The sequence below is a fragment of the Anomaloglossus baeobatrachus genome (genome assembly GCF_048569485.1).
Source record: "Anomaloglossus baeobatrachus isolate aAnoBae1 chromosome 5 unlocalized genomic scaffold, aAnoBae1.hap1 SUPER_5_unloc_13, whole genome shotgun sequence".
NCBI classification, from domain to species: Eukaryota; Metazoa; Chordata; class Amphibia; order Anura; family Aromobatidae; genus Anomaloglossus; species Anomaloglossus baeobatrachus.
In genome coordinates, this window is record NW_027441788.1 from 137,902 (window position 1) to 154,891 (window position 16,990).

Below are 16,990 nucleotides of genomic sequence, written 5' to 3' on the forward strand. Positions count from 1 at the left end.
CAGGGACTCCACGTTGCTGGATCTCCGTCACTGGTAGGAAATCTTCGGTTTTGATCGTGACGCCACTCTCAGTATTGCGGTCAGTAGGGACCGCCACTGCAGGTTGAGGGTCGCCTGGGGCTGATGGTATGTGCAGTTAGTTGGAATAGCCTCCTGAGAGTGAGGCAAGCCCCAGGGCCCGATGTAGGTTTGTAGTACCACAAGTCGCAGAATAACCACACAGGCAGGAATGTCTTTCAAGGGCTTTACTCACATTTGATGGCAGGGTGAGTAGCCCGGGCGTAGCTGGGATGAACCAGGTGGGAACCAGGTATCCTTCAGGCTGACTTTATGAGGGTGACTACTGACTCGCCTTCCTTAGCCCTTGGTGGTTTGGGGTGACCCCGACTTTTAGTCCCTATGGGGGTCACCCAGGGAAGATGCTGCAGCCTCTCTCTCCCCTTCGTTCGCCGTATGCTTGTTCCCCGGACCAGGCCACTCCAGCTGCTTGCCTCCTGTGACCTATGGGCCCTCACTGCGGTTACGTGGCTGCGGCTTTTGTGGTGTTGTGGTGTGGGCTTTCAGAGCCCCACACCGGCAGGTTTAGCAGAAGAAAGCTGGATCTATCTTCGCTTCGGGATCTGCCGCCCGGTTGGGCCTGGTGCTCTCTAGCAGTCTCCTTACTTCCCACTCCGTGCTTTCTCTCTAGCTGAAGCTGGCTTTCAGGCAGCACTCCTAGTTGACCGTTCTCCCCCGTCAGTAGCCACTGCGCGGGCGCTGTTAGACAGCAACAGCCCCACAGGTCTGCTCCTCACTGAGCCCTCTGGAGTTCTCTGCTCTAACTGACTCACTGCCCCTCCTCTCCTGTTCTTGCCTACGCCACCTAGCAACCAGACTCTCTTACCACACCCCTTGAGAGGAGATGGAGGCTTTTGGCCCCCTCCACTATTCCAGTGAAGGTCAAGGCTTTTCCCCCTCCTGGGATCCCCAGGGGTCCTCTCATGGGTACATGTGTGAGAGCTGATTACTATGCGCCTGTGTACCACACCCCGGTCAGCCTTCTGGATTACCTGTGTTGTACTGTCCCCAGCATGGGTGCAGTACTCAGTGGTGCCTGACCAGGTCAGGGGCGCCACATGTGTATGTACAGAAATTATGATTATTAGTCTGCGCAACATGTGAAAAAAATAATTGGGGAAAAAAAAGTGACGGGCGATGAGATTGCTTTTTTCCCTCTTGCCTAGTCTGTGTGTCGTCCGTATCATCCGCAAACCGCATGTGACCGGATCCTGTGGATTAAATGTGCAGCGCATGCAACCGTTATTTTACCGGATCCTTCTGCAGCGGGACACAGAATTTATCGGCCGGCGCTGGAGTCAGCTGACTCCTGATCTCACAGCCCGCACACGCTGCAATAGCTGCAGGTGGGCTCATTCACATGACCGTTCCGTGTGTCCTGGTCAGTTCCTGTTTTTTTGCGGCCCCACAGACAGGACCATCTTTTCAATGTCTTTTGTATAGGATCGGATGGCACACGGTAGCACTTCCATGTGCATCCGATCCTACAAAAAAAAACCACATCGGATGCCGTATGTCCGCTCCGTTATTATGGAACATGTCCTATTCTGTTCCGTAATAATGAACCGTGACTCAATACAAGTCAATGGGTCCGCAAAATTCCCGGAAGCAACACGGAAGCACTTCCATGTGACTTCCGTCGGGTGCCCAGTGCAGTCAGTGTCACGCCCCAGCCCCAGCCACGCGGCTGCCCGCTCAGCAGTGTCAGCAGCGGCCCGCACAGCAGTGTCAGCAGCCGCGGGGATGACCAGCGCTACCGTCAAGAGGTTAGTAATTTCATTACCTACGGTGATGAAGTCCTGCCCTCCTGACGTCAGCGGTCGTCACTGCCTTCTATGCCCGACGTTTGTCACATCACCTCTCGCTGTCGACCCGATACTGTGACTAGTGGTGACGTCACGGGCCGCTTGCGATACTTGGTTTGTGAAGGCGGCGGTCATTGAACTCAGTGACAGCGCTGCTGTCAGGAGTTCAGCAATCATCGCAGGTAATATACCTCGCTAACCTCCTGATAGCAGCACTCGTCATGCCCTGCAGTGACCTGGGCTGACCTATTGATGTTAGCTCAGGTCACTGCACGGCTCTCCCAGCAAATAGGGAACATTCTGTTCTTCATTGACTGGGACATTGACTATGGTATGGATCATCGTGGGACCCCCTTGGATTACACCAGACCTGGATTTGTTTTTCTTTCTAATAAATTGGTGAAAGAGGGAATGTGTTGGGGAGTGTTTTTTCAAATAAAAATGTGTTTGTTGTCTTTTTTTTTTTATTACTGCCTGGGTTGGTGATGTCAGGTATCTGATACACGCCTGACATCACCAACTCCAGGGCTTGATGCCAGGTGACATTACACATCTGGTATTAACCCCATATATTACCCCGTTTGCCACCGCACCAGGGCAACGGGATGAGATAGCGCGAAGCACCAGGACTGGCACATTTAATGGATGCGCTAGTTCTGGGGCGGCTGCAGCCTGCTATTTTTAGGCTGGGGAGTGTCCAATAACTGTGAACCTCCCTAGTCTGAGAATACCAGACCACAGCTGTCTGCTTTACCTTGGCTGGTGATCCAATTTTGGGGGACTCCGTGTTTTTTGTTTTAAATTATTTATTTAATTTAAAATAACAGCGTGGGGTGCCCTCTGTTTTGGATTTCCAGCCAAGGTGAAGCTGCCAGCTGTGGTTTGCAGGCTGCAGCCGTTTGCTTTACCCTAGCTGGCTACAAAAGATAGGGGGACCGCATGTCATTTTTATTATTATTTATTTATTTTTTGGCTAAATACAAGGCTAAGCACCCCTTAGTGCCACATGAAAGTCACAAAAGGGTGTCAGCTTAGAATATGCAGGGGGTAAAACATTATATATGTATTTCTTATCTATCTATCTATCTATCCATTCATTCATTCATCCCTCTATCCCTCTGTCTCTATATCTATCTATTCATCTCTATATCTACTCATCTATTTATCTTACTTGCTGTTTCCGTTTTTTGCCGTCCACAAAAAAAACGGAAGGCACGCAGATGTCACACGGATGCCACTAGGATGCATCCATGAAAAAAAGGACCGTTTTTTGTGGCCCGCAAAAACGGAACAGTCATGTGAATGTAGCCTTAACAGCAGTCGCTGCCTGCTGCCGGTCACATGTGACCGTGTGCGGGCTGTGTGTACAGGACTTCAGCTGAGTTCAGATCAGCTGACTCAAGTGTCGACCGATCAGGCTGGGGCCACACGGGGATTACTGCGATCCCCTCGCATTACACTCGGCTCACGCTCAGTACAGCAGAGCTGAGTGTCATGCGTGTGTCCCTGCGACTGAGGTCCGACTCTGCGAGCAGACCTCAGCAGCGGGGACGGACCGGCACTCGAGGGGTGGGCCAGCACTGAGGAGGGGTGGGAGGGATTTTTCTCCCTCTCTCCTCCGTAGTCCACCGATGTACCACAAGTGCAGTGCGATTTTTCTCTCACCACATATACTTGAATGGGTAAAAGAGAGAGTCTTGCATTACAGTTGTAGCATGCTGCGATTGTTTTCTCGGTCCAATTAGGGCTTAGAAAATAATCGCTCATGTGTGCTGACACACAGGCTAATATTGGTCCGAGTGGTATGCGATTTTTGATCGCACTCCACTCGCACTGTTTTTCTCGCCGTGTGGCTTAGACATTACTTGTTCTATGTCCCCCTGCATCCATCGCAGCGTGTGCAGGCTGGAGTTCAGATCAGCTGACTCCAGTACTGGAGTGAACTCCGCTGACCTCACAGCCCGTACACGCAGCAATGGATGCAGGGGGACACAGAACAAGTAATTGGCAGACACTGCAGTCATCTGATTACTTGGGATGAATTGAGCAGTAAAATGCTCTGGTGCTCGATGGCGAAGCCCATGTCGATTTTTTTTTTTTTAAAAAAATTCATTAAAAATAAAAAAAAAAAAAAATCACATTGTTTGTGGGCTCCCGCTGCATTTTCTATTGTTAAGGGTAACCCAAGCAGCTACTGGCTGCTAACCACCGCTGCTTGGTGTTACTTTCACTGGCAATAGAAATCCAGGGAAGCATTTTTTTTATAAAGGTTTTTGCCTGAAAACTTTTTTAAAAAAATGAAGTGGGCTTCGCCATATTTTTGTATGCTAGCCAGGTACAGCAGGCAGCTACGGACTGCCCCCAACCCCCAACTTCCTATTTGTACCCGGCTGGGAACAAAAAATATAGAGAATCCCTTTTTTTTTTTAATTTCATGAAATAATTAAAAAAAAAAAAAAAATGACATGGGCTTCGCCGAATTTTTGAGTCCAGCCAGGTACAACTAGGCAGCTGGGGATTGGAATCCGCAGTGAAGGGTGCCCAAACTTTATGGGCCCCCCGCTGCGAATTGCAGTCCACAGCCGCCCCAGAAAATGGCGCTTTCATAGAAGCGCCATCTTCTGGCGCTGTATCCAACTCTTCCAGTGGCCCTGGTGGCAGGTGGCACGCTGGGTAATAAGGGGTTAATACCAGCTATGTTTTACCAGCTGGTATAAAGCCCGAGATTCTTAATGTCAGGCCAAGTTTGACCTGGCCATTAAGAATCTCCAATAAAGGGTTTAAAAAAAAAAAAAGACCACACAGAGAAAAATACTTTATTAGAAATAAATACACAGACACAGTAGGGACTCTATGTTTATTACTCCCTCTCACCCCTCCACGATGGAGAGATTTCTGTACTGACCATGCCAGGAGAGAGCGAGGGAAAAGAGAGAGAGAGCGAGGGGGGGAGGAAAAGAAAGCGAGGGGGGGAGGAAAAGATTGCGAGGGGGGGGGAAAGAGAGCGAGGGGGGGAGGAAAAGATAGCAAGGGGGGGAGGAAAAGAGAGCGAGGGGGGGAAAGAGAGCGAGGGGGGGAGAGAGCGAGGGGGGGGAAAGAGAGCGAGGGGGGGAAAGAGAGCGAGGGGGGGAAAGAGAGCGAGGGGGGGGAAGAGAGCGCGGGGGAAAGAGAGCGCGCGGGGGAAAGAGAGCACGGGGGAAAGAGAGCTTGGGGGGAGGAAAAGAGAGCGAGAAGGGGAGGAAAAGAGAGCGAGGGGGGGAGGAAAAGAGAGCGGGGGAGGAAAAGAGAGCGAGGGGGGGAGGAAAAGAGAGCGAGGGGGGGAGGAAAAGAGAGCGTGGGGGGGGAAGAGAGCGAGGGGGGGAAGAGAGCGAGGAAAAAGAGAGGGGAGAGGAGAGAGGGATAAGAGGGGGGCAGAGAAGAGGGGGAAGAGGGGAGGGGGAGAAGAGTGGGGGGAGAGAAGAGAGTGGGGAAAGAAGGGGGGGGGCAGAGGTACCCTGTCACCAACTGTCTCCACTCTGTGACTTGTGGTGCAGGTGACAGAGTGCAGACAGTTGGTCCCATGCAGCAGGACAGGTGGCAGAGCACAGCGGTGACATGCCTGACAGTGTCTTGCTGCGTCCTGTAGTGCTGCTGGGAGGAGCAGATGATCACACTGCCCAACACCGGCCGCTCTCCTGACATCGCAGCAGAGCGGGCGGGTGGAGAGTGTGATCAGATACTTACGTGCAGGGGGGATTCAGCTGAAGAACCCCCCCCCCTGTACTGCACACTGGCGCCCTGTGCCTCACCATCTGTAGGACGCTTAGCCTGCTCCACAGTGACGTCCTCCGGCTCCTCCCCTCGATGCTGGGCTGTGATGTGCGGTAGTCACCGCCCACAGCCCTGTCACTCAATCTGAGTGGTGCCAGCCTCCTCTGACGTACCCAACGAGTTTGAGAGCTCGGAAATGCCGGGACGTCAGAGGATGCTGGCGGCCACAGCTCCAGGGGGTCATGTGACAGGCACTGAGCGTGCAGGATAGCGCTGCTCAGTGCCAGAACTGGAAACCGAAGCCAATGGAGAAAACGCCTAGAAAGGTAAGTAGAACTCCTACAGAAAATAAAAAAAATGGTTGAACCACCCCTTTAAGTAAAAATTCAAAGTGAAGTGAATTGGTCAAAAAAGAAAAAAAAATTGCTTTTTTTTTTATTGTTTTTACGCCATTGACGATGTGCTGGAAGTGAGCGGTCAGCGTGATTCTCCAGGTCAGTGTGATTGCGGCAATATCAGATGTCCACATTTCTTATCTCAGTGGTGACTAGAGATGAGCGAACCTGTGGACGTTCGGCTTCTGCTGGTCCAGCTGAACATTTGTAAGATCGGTTCTGGTCTTGGACTTGACCTGAAGTTTATTTGAAGTCACTGATTGGCAGTTCGGGTCTCCGCCCACATGCAGCATTAAACAGATCACTTCCAGGGGAGGGCGGGTTTTTTCAGTTTTATTTCCCCGAAATCCAAACCTGAGCTTTACTATCTTGGAAAAGTCTGAGTTTATACCGAACACCGAACTCCAGGTTCACTCATCTCTAGTAGTGAATAAAAATCAGACTTTTGTAAAAAAAAAAAAAACATGAAAAAATCGGTTTGTATCTCCATTTTCCGACATCGAAGTTGAGTGAGGACTTGTTTTTTGCTTGATGAGCCGACGTTTTCATTGACACAATTTTAGGTGCAATACTTTTGTGGGTCGGTTTTGCTATTTCATTTCATGTTGAAATTTTGTTTTTCCTACCCAAATGATATCTTCCCTCCATTATTATCTCCATTAATTTTACATATCGGCTCATGTCCTTATCATTTTGGTCCTTATAATATCGGATTCTTTCAGTGGTTTTAATCTGTTTTCAGAAAATTTCCTGTCCAGGATGGATATGGACAGGGACAAGATGGCGGAGAGGATATTACACCTCACCCTAGAGATCCTCTTCCGGCTTACTGGAGAGGTGAGAGATTCTGATGACGTCACATTACATCATTCTTATCTATGGGAATAACAGATGGACAGAACTGGAGAGGTGAGGACTCTGGAAATGTCTGGAGTGAGATTTATTACTGTGTCTCTCCATAACCAGGATTACACAGTAGTGAAGAAGACCTCTAGTGAGCGCTGTCAGGCCCCTGTGTCTGAGGGATGGGGAAGACCCCTGAGCCCAACCACGGGGCCTCCACCTCACCCCCCGATACATGAGGACATCAATGACCAGAAGATCCTAGAACTCACCTACAAGATGATTGAGCTGCTGACTGGAGAGGTGACACTGCTGGGAATGCTGGGACATTATACAGTAACGCTATGAAGGGATCGGGGGTGACGGTATCATTGTATGTGTCAGGTTCCTATAAGGTGTCAGGACGTCACCGTCTATTTCTCCATGGAGGAGTGGGAGTATTTAGAAGGACACAAAGATCTGTACAAGGACGTCATGATGGAGGATTCCCAGCCCCTCACATCACCAGGTAATAGACAGGACTAAATACACACGGCCTATAATTATCTGTATGTAAGGAATGAATTCAGTCCCTGTATGTGTCTCCTCCAGTTCTATCCAGTAAGAGGACAACACCAGAGAGATGTCCTCGTCCTCTTCTCCCACAGGACTGTAAACAAGAAGATCCCGATGTTCCTCAGGATGTGTTTCCTCCAGCTCTATCCAGTAAGAGATATCTACTCATGTACTTTCTGCACTAATTTTGTGTTTACATTTTTCGGCTTTCTGCTCTGTTTTTTTTTTCAAATGTATTGTCTTTCCTTCTGTTTGTTTCTAGTGCCTTCTCTATGTTGTTATGATTGCAACTCAAAGACCTGAAGAGGGTTCATAAATACCGTTTACCTGAAAATTAAACATAGTCCAAATATAACACTTAGCACAATTTTATGGGATTTTTGAAGAATGCTTGAAATATAAGCCCTACTCCATAAATAAGCCCTAGTTACAGTCAGGGCCAGCGTTGGGAGGAGTCAAACTGCGCAAATTCTCAAGACCCCACTCTCTTAAAGACCCCATCAGTTGTAGTGTGAGGTTGATTGTTTAAGGACCTTTGATGGCTTCAAAGTCATGTGACATGATGTAACCAAAGGTCTCTTAATTGCAGGAGTCTAAAAGAACTGAACAGAGGACAGGCTGGCATTCAGGACTGGCATTAGGGGTAAGGGAGAGCAAACTGGGCAATTGCTCAGGGCCCCCTTTCTCCCAGGGGCCCCAGTGTTTATATATCAATTATAGGACTGCTTAAGGACCATTTTGACATCACGTCATGTGACCAAACGTCTCAATTGGAGGAGTCTAAAGCTGAAGAGGAGACAGGCTGGTGTGTGTGTGTGTGTGTGTGTGTGTGTGGTCACGACAATTTTAACCAGCTTTGCCAAAATGAGCAGAGCTTGGCCAGAACAAGGGTGTGATGCCCTCGCTTCTCTAATTCATAACAAACTGCGATGTTCCCTATGCCAGAAATCTCACTCCAGTCCCTGACGTCATTTTTCAGTGTACATCACCGGTCTTGATGAATTTGAACCCTAATGTTTATCTGTACAGGCTGCAAGACCCTGCTACCTGCTTTGGTTACAAAGCCTAAGGATAGGCCATCAGCGTTACAGTCCCAGACAACCCAGTTGAATTTTCAGCATCTGTCTTTATTTTATTTTCGTCTTCAAAAAAACCTCTTTGAAATTGTCTATGTTGTGGATCAATGTTTCAAGGAGATGTTTGCAGGTTTTGCAAGCTGTCATGGCAGCGTCCGGATCTGTTGAAATGATAGACTCTGGTACTTTGCATGTTAATTTCTCTGATGCCTGTGAGCAGAGCAGGGAGACGCACGCATCAAACCACAGGCTTGGGCAGGCTAGTAAGAGTTATTCTCTGCTGGGCTGCTTGTTAATGTCTGTGATCACATGCTGTAGAGGAGAAAGTATTGTTTGCCCCTGTTCTGTATATGCTGGCTGGACTATTTCATTAATGGCATCTATATTACTGATCTGGTGAGGTGTTGTGATCCATGTTTATGGGTGTTTTTTGTGCATTATACTGTTAGCTGTTGTGGTGTTGTGTCGCCCGGGGACAAGGGGTACTCAGATCCGGGCCACGGGGTCACTTCTGTGGGTATCACGGTGGCGTGACCCGGTCTGTGATCCCAGGCTCCACAGTAAGAAGGGGATTAGGTAAGGGAGATTGTCCGTGACGCCACCCGTGGTGTGCGGTGAGGTAACGGAGCATCGCCACTGCCGGTTAATGGATCCCGGGGATGGTGGTGGGCAGCAAGGTGGTGATTTCCCTCCACGGGTAGGGTGTTGGTGTCCCGGGACCCCGGTGAGGTGGTGCAGGGTGGAAATGGAGACGGTCTGAGTGCTGTGCGTCCGGTTGGACCGGGGAATGTTGTTACTCACAGTTCGCTTTGCAAGGAAATTCACACAGAGTCAGGAATTAACCAGAAACTGCCGGAGTCCGCAGCCTTCGGTACGGAGGGTGTTAGTGTCCCACACACGGTGCAGCAGCCCCTGTTCTTTCCCTGCAGCCAGGTGCCTCTCTCTCCACTCTCTTTCTCTTTCCTCCTCAGCCGGGAATGGGGAGTCTGCTCCCCTGCAGTGATCCAGGATCTCCTTCCACACCAGCGGGCCACTACCCTGCCCCGGTCACAGAGTTCCTTCCTCACTACCAGCCTGTCCCGGCCCTTTTGGAGCACGCTTCAGTAGCAGCCCGGGAGCTACAACTCCGGGCTCCTCTCCTGTCTCTCTCTCCACACACTCTGCTCCAGCCCCTCCCCTCCTGCTCTGTTTTGCTCTTACACTGGGGGAGGTGGTTTGTCCTGCTGCACTGGTGTGGGATAAGGTTACCAAGGAGGATTAACTCTTTCTGTGACAACCTGGCTTTGCCAGGGCGTCACAGTGTTAACCCTTGTCATTTTTGTTGGTGCCATCCTGCTCTTTCTTTTCTCCTTAGCCTCTCACTCTTTATTTTTGTGAGTTTGCAATGTGTCCCATCTATCTTTATCTGTATTTCCATCATAATCCTGCCCCTTCCTTCCCTAGGGGATCACAGATTAGATCTAGTCAGGAGACTAGTAATGCACGAGACTCCGGCATCTCCATCTTCAGGGGTAATCCAGAGGTTAGGAATAGCTTAGGGTCCCCCAGTGTGAGGGACAGTATAGGAGCCCCCTATCCCTCATTATCCTGCAGTCACATTGTGACAATCAATCAGATTATTTACTGTAGCACATTCCAGAGAACTGGTGCTAGGAATGGGACAGCCGAATTAGCAAAGATGTAACGCTTCAGGCTGCTTTACACACGATATCGCTAGCGATCTCGTTAGCGATGTGACACGCCCAGATCATTGCTACGATTTGCCGAGATCGCTCATAGGTCATTTTGTAGCGGTCACATGTACCCATCTCACATACGACGCTACATCGTTCAGCGAGATATTGTTTGACCAAGGCGGTCATGTGGATGTTGTTCGTCGTTGGCAGGGTGTCAAACGTAGCAATATGTCTGCTGCATTCCAAACGACGAACAATATTTTGAAACTGAACATCATCATGATTTTCGCTATTTTTAAGATCATTCGGAGTCGCACGTAGGTGTCACATGCAACATGTCGACGTCAACGACGACAGAAGTGCGTCATGAAAACCATGACCCCGACGACATATCGTCAGATAAATCGTAGCGTGTAAAGGGGCCTTTAGATCTCGATATTGGACAACAGATTCAGAATAATTTTTTCCCTAATTTAATTTCTGATGTTATGGTTTAAAAGAATAAATGTACTTTCAAGATAATATAATTAAAAATTAATAACTTTGTGTTTATTTTTAGCAGATGACTGTAGTGGGAGTTCAGATGGAAATCTAATATCTTCAGAATTTATAACAGATGATGAAAGTATCCCACATGATACATATGAAGAGCATGCTGTTGTCCCAGATATAAATCCAGTCCTTCCTCGGAAAGCTCTATCATCTGAGATTTTCAAACAAGCCCAAAATTCCCATTTATCACAGAATTGTAAGCAGAATAAAAGTTACAGAAGTGATGTGGAATATGAAACGGATGAAACGGTTCCTACAAGGGAGAAGACATTTTCATGTTTAAAATGTAGGAAATGTTTTTCCAGGAAATTACATCTTGTTGACCATCAAAAATATCACACTGGGAAGAAGCCATTTTCATGTCAAGAATGTGGGAAATGTTTTATTCATAAATCATATCTTTTTAAACACCAAAGATCTCACACAGGGGAGAAGCCATTTTTAAGCCCAGAATGTGAAAAATGTTTTATTCCAAGAATAAACCTTGCTAACGATCAAAAAATTAACTCTAGGGAGAACCCATTTTCATGCTCAGAGTGTGGGAAATGTTTTAATCAGAAATCATGCCTTGTCAGACATCAGAAAATTCACACAGGGGAGAAGCCATTTTCATGTTCAGAATGTGAAAAATGTTTTAGTCAGATGTCACATCTTGTTACACATCATAAAATTCACACAGGGGACAAGCCATTTTCATGTTCAGAGTGTGGGAAACGTTTTATTGCGAAATCAGAGCTTGTTATACATCAAAGATCTCACACAGGGGAGAAGCCTTTTTCATGTTCAGAATGTGGGAAATGTTTTATTTCAAAATCAGATCTTGTTATGCATCAAAGATCTCACACAGGGGAGAAGCCATTTTCATGTTCAGAGTGTGGGAAATGTTTTATTCAGAAATCATGCCTTGTCAGACATCAGAAAATTCACACAGGGGAGAAGCCATTTTCATGTTCAGAATGTGGAAAATGTTTTTTTCAGAAATCATGCCTTGTTAGACATCAGAAACTTCACACAGGGGAGAAACCATTTTCATGTTCAGAGTGTGGGAAATGTTTTATTCGGAAATCAAAACTTGTTGAGCATCAACGATCTCACACAGGAGATAAGCCACTTTCATGTTCAGAATGTGGAAAATGTTTTATCCAGAAATCAGCTTTTGTTAATCATCAAAGATCGCACACAGGGGAGAAGCCATTTTCATGTGCAGAATGTGAAAAATGTTTTAGTCAGATGTCACATCTTGTTAGACATCATAAAATTCACACAGGGGACAAGCCATTTTCATGTTCAGAGTGTGGGAAACGTTTTATTGCGAAATCAGAGCTTGTTATACATCAAAGATCTCACACAGGGGAGAAGCCATTTTCATGTTCAGAATGTGGGAAATGTTTTATTTCAAAATCAGATCTTGTTATGCATCAAAGATCTCACACAGGGGAGAAGCCATATTCATGTTCAGAATGTGGGCAATGTTTTACTAGTAAATCACATCTTGTTAGACATCATAAAATTCACACAGGGGAGAAGCCATTTTCATGTTCAGAATGTGGGAATTGTTTTATTAAGAAATCAGATCTTGTTGTGCATCAAAGGTCTCACACAGGGGAGAAGCCATTTTCATGTTCAGAATGTGGGAAATGTTATATTCAGAAAGCACATCTTGTTAGGCATGAAAGATCTCACACAGGGGAGAAGCCATTTTCATGTTCAGAATGTGGGCAATGTTTTACTAGTAAATCAGGTCTTGTTAAACATGTGAAGAAGCCGCACAGGGAAGGGAACCTTTTTCATGTTGTGAATAATTGAAATATTTAACTGGTAAATCAAGTCTTGCCGACCATCAGAAAACCAACAGAGCGGAGCAGCCATTCTTGCTTTCAGAATTTGCCAAATGTTTTTAAGAGTAATCAGATCCTGTTGTCCGATGAGCCACACAGGAGAAGCCATCATGATGTATTATAATTCAAAGGGTTTTATAAGAAAAGTTGGATACAATTGCTCAAGTAAGAATTTGTGAGGAAAAACACCATTTTATTTCTTTTTAAACTTATTGTATTTTTTGGACCATAAGACACACCTAGGTTTTGAAGGAGGAATATAGAAAAAAAGATTGACACAAAAAATTTGGTCATCACGCACTGTTATGGGGGGGATCTGCTGACACTGTTACTGGGATAAAATCCCCCAATTCTGTACTGATATCACCCATCCTGGGCCCCTTCCAGGTACTGTTGATGTGTCTCTCATCCTTGTGTATATTGTATATCCATCCTGGTATAAATGTTTCCCATCTTTATCCCATCCTGGTATATATAATCCCCATCCTGGTATATATGGTTCTTGTCCTAGTATATATGTCCCCATTCTTGTATATATAGCCCTCATCTTGGGCCCATTCTGGTATATCTTTCCCCATCACACTGCACACATAAGAAAAGAAATTATTATACTCCCCATCCCTCTGCTCTTCCGGTGCACGGTGTTCTCTTCTGATGCTGGCAAGTGACTTCAGCATGTAAGCGGAGAAGCGCATGACATTACTGCCATGTGCCCCCAGTTACACGCAGACGTAAGTGTTAGAGAGTAGTCAGCCATAATGTGCTGAGCAGCCATGTTGTATCTAACAGCCATCTTGGGAAGACTTGAGCAAACTAACTTTGCAGCTAATGAGCTGCACTGGCTAGAGTTTTTCCCCCAGAGAGAAGATAGAGATGACATCAGTGTAATTAGGAAGTATAAGAAAAGGTCCAAAAAAGGTTAAATTGAATAGAAGAATATAATTGCGTCAGTTGATAGATGGTGATGTGTCGTCATGAATAGCAGGTATATTGAATTGATAAAGAAATTAAATTGTCAATAGAGTTGTCAGTGTGTGAAGAGTTATGTGAAGTAGAGGCGCCTTCAGGGATCAGAAACGTCAGCAATGACGACACGGCTGAACTAGTGAAAAGTATCATGGAGGCCCATAGGAATCCAATACGTTTTTACCGCAATGCTCGTAAATAATGTCATGATGTATCATTATATTCTTTGTTCTCCAACGTATACGCCTTTCTCTGCAGTATGAGCTTTCCTTTGTGTAACATGTATAAGAGCCCCACACGCCTTTCGGGGGACACTTCTTCATCTGTTGCTAATTCTGCTGTTCTGCCAGACACCTGCGTGTGTCATCCTGCCGCATAACCTGTCTTATCTGCTCTGTTGCTATCTCGGAATAAACTTCAGTCTTTGCTTGGAACGGATTGTCTACAACGTCTTCTTAGCTCTCAAGGTCTACGGACATTTTCTGTCAGTAAACTGCCAGAATATTCACTGCTCCCCACAGCCGGGATTATGGGTTTGGGGAGCAGTGAATATTCAATGTCTAATAGTAGACACACGTGATCGCCCAGCCACAGCAGTAAGCGGGCGGCTTAGTAATCATGTGTACCCGATATTAAAGAGAATGAATATTCGCTGCTCCCCATGCTAATAATACCGCCTACTTCTTGGTTTGGGCTGGCTTCATTGCCTAGAGGTGGGTGGGATTATGGCGTGGGGAGCAGTGAATATTCATTTTCTCTTTTAGCTGGCACACTGTTAGCCTTTTTGAGAGCCTTTAGGAACATTTGTGAAAGGTTTTGATACTGGATTATATTTAGATAATTCACTAATCTCAGGTTGCCCACTGCTTTATTTACTAAAAAGCGCAGCCCCAGATTGGAGATAGGAACTCTGAAGTATATCACATTGTATATAATTGAATTTCAAAACTTGTTGTTTTGTTAATAAATGCTTGTAAATATATATTCTTCATGCCTGGCTTTCTCTATTGTCTAGATGTGATAATTTTGCCTCAGAACCTCTGGAGTTGGCGCAGACCTGTAGGCATTTCACACCAAAATAGTGAGGGGAGAATTGAATCGCACTATGCATCCTAGATATGTGGAAGTTGTTAAGATGCTCTGTCCCCAAATCATCAAAGCTTTTATGCCAAAAAAAACTGTCACAAAACTTTGGAAAGTTGTGCCAAGATTTGGCATTTTCACTCTAAAATTGGCAGAGCTTAGGTGGGACGGGGGCGTGACACCACAGCTCCTTTAATTCATGATGAGCTGTGGTGTTCCCTGTGCCAGAAATCTCACTCCAGTGTCTGATGGGAGTAATATTTCTAGCATGGCACAAGGAGGCACATGCCACTCGTCAAACGCTCCAGATTCTTGTGGAAGCATTTACCTCTTCATGAATCAGGAGTGGCCACAGCAGAAATTGGGCTTTTTATGTTATAAAACTGATTCCTTTGCAAAGGATAATTGTTGTAATAGATAAAATCCTTTTAGTTTTTTTTGTCTGATATCCAAGAAATTATTTTTTTTGTGGGGCTACCCACACATAGAGATATACAGACCCGTTGAAGTTTGGATTTTTCAGTCGGACTTTAAATAAAGCTCAGTTTGGGAACCGGACTTGTCCTGACCCCCATTGGAGGTCACTGATTTTTCAGTTCGGGTCTCCGCCCACATGTATCCAGCCATAAACAGAGCATTTCCGGGAGAGGGAAGGCAGGGTTTTTCTTGTACACAATACATCCTATAATGATGGTTTTAACCCTCCCCATGAAATCCATTCAAACACTACAAGCGGCTTGCACTGTGCTGAGCACCGCGTGTACCCGAGCACACCGATGCTAGATCGAGTGGTTAGGATACGTAATGAACCCAATCTCCGAATTCTAACACTGATTTTTTTTTTTTTATAAAGTCTGTATTTTGATACAAACATCAAACTTTACTACTCAGGTTCTCTTATCTCTGCCCACAAACCTTTATTACAGTTTGAATTATGGGTGTAGAAGAGACCAGAACTAAAAGGGCTCTATCTCTTCGTGAAGAGTAAGTAACATTTATGATACCTATGCTGGGGTTGTGAATTTAATGGATTCTGTCATTCCGTGTTTACCACTTAATTAAAAATCAGAATAACATTAAGACAGTGTCACGCTAGGTACGGGGAAGTACCAAGTGAACGGCAAAAGGGAAGGGAAACCCTATGTCTAGGAAAGGGGGAGATAGTGCCTACTGCTGAGCCCTGGGTTCCCTCACCGCCCTAGATTCTGCACCTATGCACCGAGATGGATATCTGATTCTAGGCTGAGCCTGATCTGGACCCTACATAGGGAGAAATTGGGATGAGCTCTTCGATAACCCCACCAGGTGCTAAAGGACACACAGGGATAATAAACAAGGGAAAACAACAAACAACTCATCTCTAAACGACTCAGTAAGAAGTTCAGTAAAGAACAGTAACAATCCTACTAATGCATGCAAGTAGCCTGCTTGCATTCAGAGCTTGTGAAGGAACTGAATATCACCAGCACAAGTCCAGGGAAAATTAGAGTATTTAAACCCAAGGGGAATTACAGATGATTAACAGCTGAAGGGAATGGGAGCTCTGCTGGGTCCTAAAGGGAAAAGGATGAAAACCCAGCAGAGGAGATACCTAGTACCCTGAATACTGACAGCAGCAAAAATAGAAAGTCAGGGACCATTTTACACAGCCAGACGCTGTGGCTTTCTATAGTTGGACACCACAGGATTGTCAGTCACCCGTGACAGACAGGGACTCTGATTCCAATGATGTGTCGTTTACTGGGCTGCTTGCTGTAGTTTTGATAAAAATCACAGTATTATCGTTGAAGGATTATCACTAGAGAACTAATAAACCTGCAGCCATGTATCCTCCATCTCCATAAGCTGTGTATAACCCTGCTCTCACCTGATTGGCAGTTTTCTGTCTATGCTCATTGTACACAGCTGCCAATCAGTGGCGTGGGTGGGGTTATACACAGAGAAGTATTTGGAGAACTGGTAGATCTTAAGCAGATAAAACTGATTTTTATCAAAACTTCAGCAAGCAGCCAAGTAAATGACACATCCCTAGAATCAGGGTCTCTGCTTATACAGGTCGATAGGACACACGTTACAGGTAGCTTTGTTCCTCTTAATCTATAAATCACATCCCAAAGCCATACGCTATTAATTGTTATAAATTTAATCTGAAAAGTAGGCAGGGTTTACAAAAATATACAAAAAGATATTACAAAGGGAAACAAAAAAATACAGTATATACAATTGCATTAATTAAAAAAGAATAACAAAAGGGAAATTACTGAACGTGGGTCACAGAAATGACTTCTGATTTCTGGAGGGAAGGACTCCAATGGAACGTGGAGTAATCCTACACAGCAATGTTCCTTTCTTTCAATGAGGATCATAATTAACATTACCTTTTTATTAACGCAA

The 16,990-nt window shown here is 45.9% G+C and overlaps 1 protein-coding gene across 1 annotated transcript in view; it reads left to right on the forward strand.

The window, feature by feature from the left end:
* Nucleotides 1–14,416, forward strand: part of LOC142258829 (uncharacterized) — a 117,135-nt gene extending 102,719 nt beyond the window's left edge. Inside the window, exons 7-11 of the mRNA XM_075331413.1 lie at nt 6,750–6,844; nt 6,974–7,153; nt 7,235–7,358; nt 7,442–7,555; nt 10,717–14,416. Coding sequence (XP_075187528.1) covers nt 6,750–6,844; nt 6,974–7,153; nt 7,235–7,358; nt 7,442–7,555; nt 10,717–12,515 — 2,312 coding nt within the window. The 3' untranslated portion in view covers nt 12,516–14,416. The remainder of the gene's footprint in view (nt 1–6,749; nt 6,845–6,973; nt 7,154–7,234; nt 7,359–7,441; nt 7,556–10,716) is intronic.
* The last annotated feature ends 2,574 nt before the right edge of the window (nt 14,417–16,990 follow it).